The 4333-nt window shown below is 38.4% G+C and overlaps 1 protein-coding gene across 1 annotated transcript in view; it reads left to right on the forward strand.

Annotated features, from left to right (window-relative positions):
- The window catches only part of LOC110450878 (probable C-mannosyltransferase DPY19L1), a 44778-nt gene that overhangs the window by 33462 nt on the left and 6983 nt on the right, over positions 1 to 4333 (forward strand). The window contains exons 18-19 of the mRNA XM_021498651.1: positions 1998 to 2117; positions 3461 to 3635. Coding sequence (XP_021354326.1) covers positions 1998 to 2117; positions 3461 to 3635 — 295 coding nt within the window. The remainder of the gene's footprint in view (positions 1 to 1997; positions 2118 to 3460; positions 3636 to 4333) is intronic.

Raw genomic sequence — 4333 nt, forward strand, 5'->3', positions numbered from 1 at the left:
CCCCCCCCTCCCCAACAAAAAAAAGTTTAGTTGTAATATGTTCACAACATAATTCAGAATAGATTACTATCTCTAGTTTCTCTTATCTGGATTTAATTATTTCTTATTAAACATTGGGATGACATAAGTGGTTTTCACCTTTTGTAAGATGTATCTTGTTACATAGCAATCATTTAAGTTTGGAGAGGAAATCGAAAAATCTGGGTCAGAGATTTGGTATTTAGAATTTGTAAAACAACTTTACCAAATCAGGAGTTGATTAGATGAAAAGTTTGTGCAAGAAAGATTCTGAACTTAATGATTCTTTGAAATCCTACAAAGCTTTAAAATGTTTTTTTTGGCCATAAAATATTTGATCCAGTATTTACTTCATTCAGGGGGTTAATATATTGGCAAATTATTTAACCTATGGGAGACACCATCTGCTATACTCCAGGGGTTACGCTCACTTCTGCTCTCTGCACCTTTGGAATATGTTGTGATTAATCACTAAGGCTGACACCTGACTTCAAAGCTAGTTATATATTCCCGTCACACATGTTGAATAAGGTTTCTGAATAAAATATTTCATTCTTATTGACAGAAATCTTGGATATATAAATTAATTGATATGCAAACACTGAGCTGCTGGGAGGTAACATCATGTCACACTGTCATGTTAATGTCACTTCACTGACTTTTGGTAAAGCCTTGCTGATTAGAACTTCATGTGGGCATTGCTTACACTTCCAGTGGGTGTGGCTTCTAATTTTAGTGGGCGTGGCACTTTTAGTGGACTTGACTTAAACTTGATGTGAACTTGACTTATAGCTAATTTCCTTTCCATAGTAGTCTGAACAAAATAAATGCCAACACTGGAATTTGAGAATTTGATAATAAAGAAAATGTTTATTTATTGTCTACAAATGTATACCCAAATCTGAGTATTATAACAGACATGGTTTCTGGAGCAATACCTAATCCTGTAATTTACCTTGTAGCTGGTGTACCACCTGTATCATGTAATTTATCTTGTAGCTGGTTTACCACCTGTATCATGTAATTTACCTTGTAGCTGGTGTACCACCTGTATCTACTCCAACAATGTTAGAGGTTTTACACGGCGAAAAACTTTTGACAGGCGCCGCGTAACCTCTAACTGCCCATAGCTGATTTTCCCGATGCTGACTATCACATTTTCAAAGTTCGGATTCAGAAAGAGTATATCGTGTTTACATACATTTAAATGGTCAAAATAGTCCAATAAATATTCCTTTCCATAAATCCATGATTTTATGAGAAAAATTCATGTCAAAGACATAAATAATGAGTTTTTCCTCATTCGAAGCGAAGCAGACAGCATTTGCCATGATTTTTCCGGTTAATACAAAAATGGATTACATGGAATGTTTTACAAGCGGAATACAAACAAACTCCGTATCATTTCGTTCCGTTTGAAATCCCCGCTGATATTTTGTATTAATCCAGAAGCCATGTTTTAAATGTAGGTCAGAGATGTGCTACAACGACATGGACATGTATTTTGAGTGTTCTATTCCGTAATATACTATATATTTGTGTCTGTGACATTTATATGAGATCTATATTACATAAACCGTGAGTGGACATCGTTGTCATGAGCTGTTAACCACTTCTGTGAGTTTTTCAAGTCGATTTTGTTCCGCCCGGTATTCGGGCGGAAACTGCATCATAGAATTCGTGCTTCGGAAATGAGAGGTCTCAGTCGGCAAAATCATATCCGATTGAAAAAAGGCCGACCAGCGGCCTCTCATGTTATGGGAGTACACCTGTATCATGTAATTTACCTTGAAGCTGGTGTACCACCTCTATCATGTAATTTATCTTGTAGCTGGTGTACCACCTGTATCATGTAATTTATCTTGTAGCTGGTGTTCCATCTGTTTCATGTAATTTACCTTGTAGCTGGTGTACCACCTGTATCATGTAATTTATCTTGTAGCTGGTTTACCACCTGTATCATGTAATTTACCTTGTAGCTGGTGTACCACCTGTTCCAGCTGCTGGCCTTCACTGCTATGGCTGTCCTCATCATGCGCCTCAAGCTGTTCTGGACGCCTCATATGTGCCTCATGACGTCACTGCTAGCCTCTCGTCAGGTATCTCATTGTACATCATATTGACAAATATTTTGTAAAGATAAGAACTATGAACATGAAGAATTTGCATGTGAGGGTAATTTTACCTTCTTTACCAGCCCATCTGAAGTGTTTTTGTGGTTTCCCACCCATCAGATGTACCTAACAATGGTTTTTAGTCCCTCACCAGAACTTTAGGTTTGTACTCCGTCTGTCCCTCCGTCAATCCTTCTGTCCTTTCATTCTTCCGTTCTTCCATCCTTCTGTCCTTCCTTCCAAGAAGATTGCCCGGTACATGTCTTCTATACTATTTCACCTGGAGTAACCAGATTTGTTGTACAAGGACATCTTGGGATGATGGAGTACAGAGTGCAAGAATTAGGTCACAGTGACCTATGACTTGACCTTTGACCTTAAGTTTTGAAAATGTTTGTCTGGGGCATATCTTCTATACTATTTCTCCTGGAGTAACCAGATTTGTTGTGCAGGGACATCTCTGGATGGTGGAGTGCTGGAAGTTTGTATCGGGATACTTTCCTAACAGTAGGGTCATCCTGACATAAATGTACTGTTTGTTAAATATAGAAATCATTATCAGTGGGTGACTATGGATTGCCTTGCAATAACAACAGGTTCAAGGTCAGGCTAACAGCTGCTTGAAAAAAATAGGGGGTTATACTTCCAAAAATACATTGGTTTATCATTATGACCTTCCAGTGTTCATTTTGGTACTGATTGGTATTTGATGGATAACATGGAATACATTACCAGGATCCTGAAAATCCAAGATGGCCACCTGTCAAGGTTACCCAATGTCACTTTTGATTGAGTATTGCTTTTGTCGTGTTATGTAGTACTGTTTTTATCAAAATTTTTTGGTACTTGGTGGATGGTCTACATATACAATATTACATGTTATTTGGATCCCATAATCCAGGTTGGCCTCTGTGGCTTCTAATTGGCTGAGACCTAGCCTTTTAGGCAGACATTTCTGTTCTGTTGGTCCGATAAAGTTCTTACTTTGGGGTAAATGATACTTGTAAGATTTTATATGTATGTAATGCTTTAAGAACCATGCTTGGAATACCAAGATGATCAGTGTGACTTTCACTTGGTGATAATGAGGGACATATATGGTCTGGCACACAATGAATTACCCATGGCTGACCTGTCAAGGTTTTAGTTTTTCTGGACATGAATCGTAACGTTCTAAACCAGAAATACCTTTAATTTGGAAGAGAGCATAGAATCCTAAATACCATTAATCGAAAAGTGAATTAATTTTGTAATAGAACCCCTCACATCATAGATGTTCTATAGTTATACAGGAGAGAAAACGTACTAGATCGTGTCTAATATTACAGTTGTTTAGCTGGATTGGTAGCAGAGAAAGGCAGTTGGCGATTGTATTTCTTGTCTTGGCCGGCATGAGTGTCCAGGGAATCCAAAACCTACAGCATCAGTGGAGCATTATGGGAGAGTACAGTAACTATCCCTTAGAGGAGCTGGTGGAGTGGGTTCAGACCAAGACACCAAAACGTAAGTAGCAACAAGGATTTCGTCAACTAGCTAATTAAATATTTTAAAATCTATGACCAGCAAGCGACAGTCGTTTTCCACTGACTGGTGTGAAGGACAGCGTGAAAAGCTTACCTGGAGTAGAGTGTTGATCACCTCGGACAATGTAGAGTGTTGATCACCTCGGACAATGTAGAGTGTTGATCACCTCGGACAATGTAGAGTTAGCTGGACCTATTGTCTAGGTGTCGCACACGGCCAACTTACTTCAGTTTTTACCTTATGAAAATCCATTCACATCAGAATTTATTTTTTATAGTAAGCAAGGTCCCACCTTTGACCGTATTATAAAAATAGGTACATGGGGTAAATATTCATATTCAGCTTCTCTCATATCGTTGAGGGTCTAGCCGTAGTCGTTGAATATTCCATTTCTCATGCAGCTTCTCCTGGGTCGCTCGCAGAGTCTAGTAGCTTCTCTGGAATCGTCCAGGGTCTAGTTGCTTCTCTGTATCTTTGGAGTCTTGCTCGATCATTTGCTAGCTACTCTGGGACACCTCAGAGTCCAGATTCTTTAAATTTTAAATATCCTATTAGTAAGTTTAATCGTTTTGGTATAGAGTGAGTAGCCCCTGATACGCCAAACTTGTAGCTTGTATGTATTATAACTGTAGTAATAAACAGGTTAAACTGTTCTTGCGTGTTTAGTTGTATATAAA

Source organism: Mizuhopecten yessoensis, unplaced genomic scaffold (genome assembly GCF_002113885.1).
Source record: "Mizuhopecten yessoensis strain PY_sf001 unplaced genomic scaffold, ASM211388v2 scaffold5525, whole genome shotgun sequence".
In the NCBI taxonomy this organism is placed as follows: domain Eukaryota; kingdom Metazoa; phylum Mollusca; class Bivalvia; order Pectinida; family Pectinidae; genus Mizuhopecten; species Mizuhopecten yessoensis.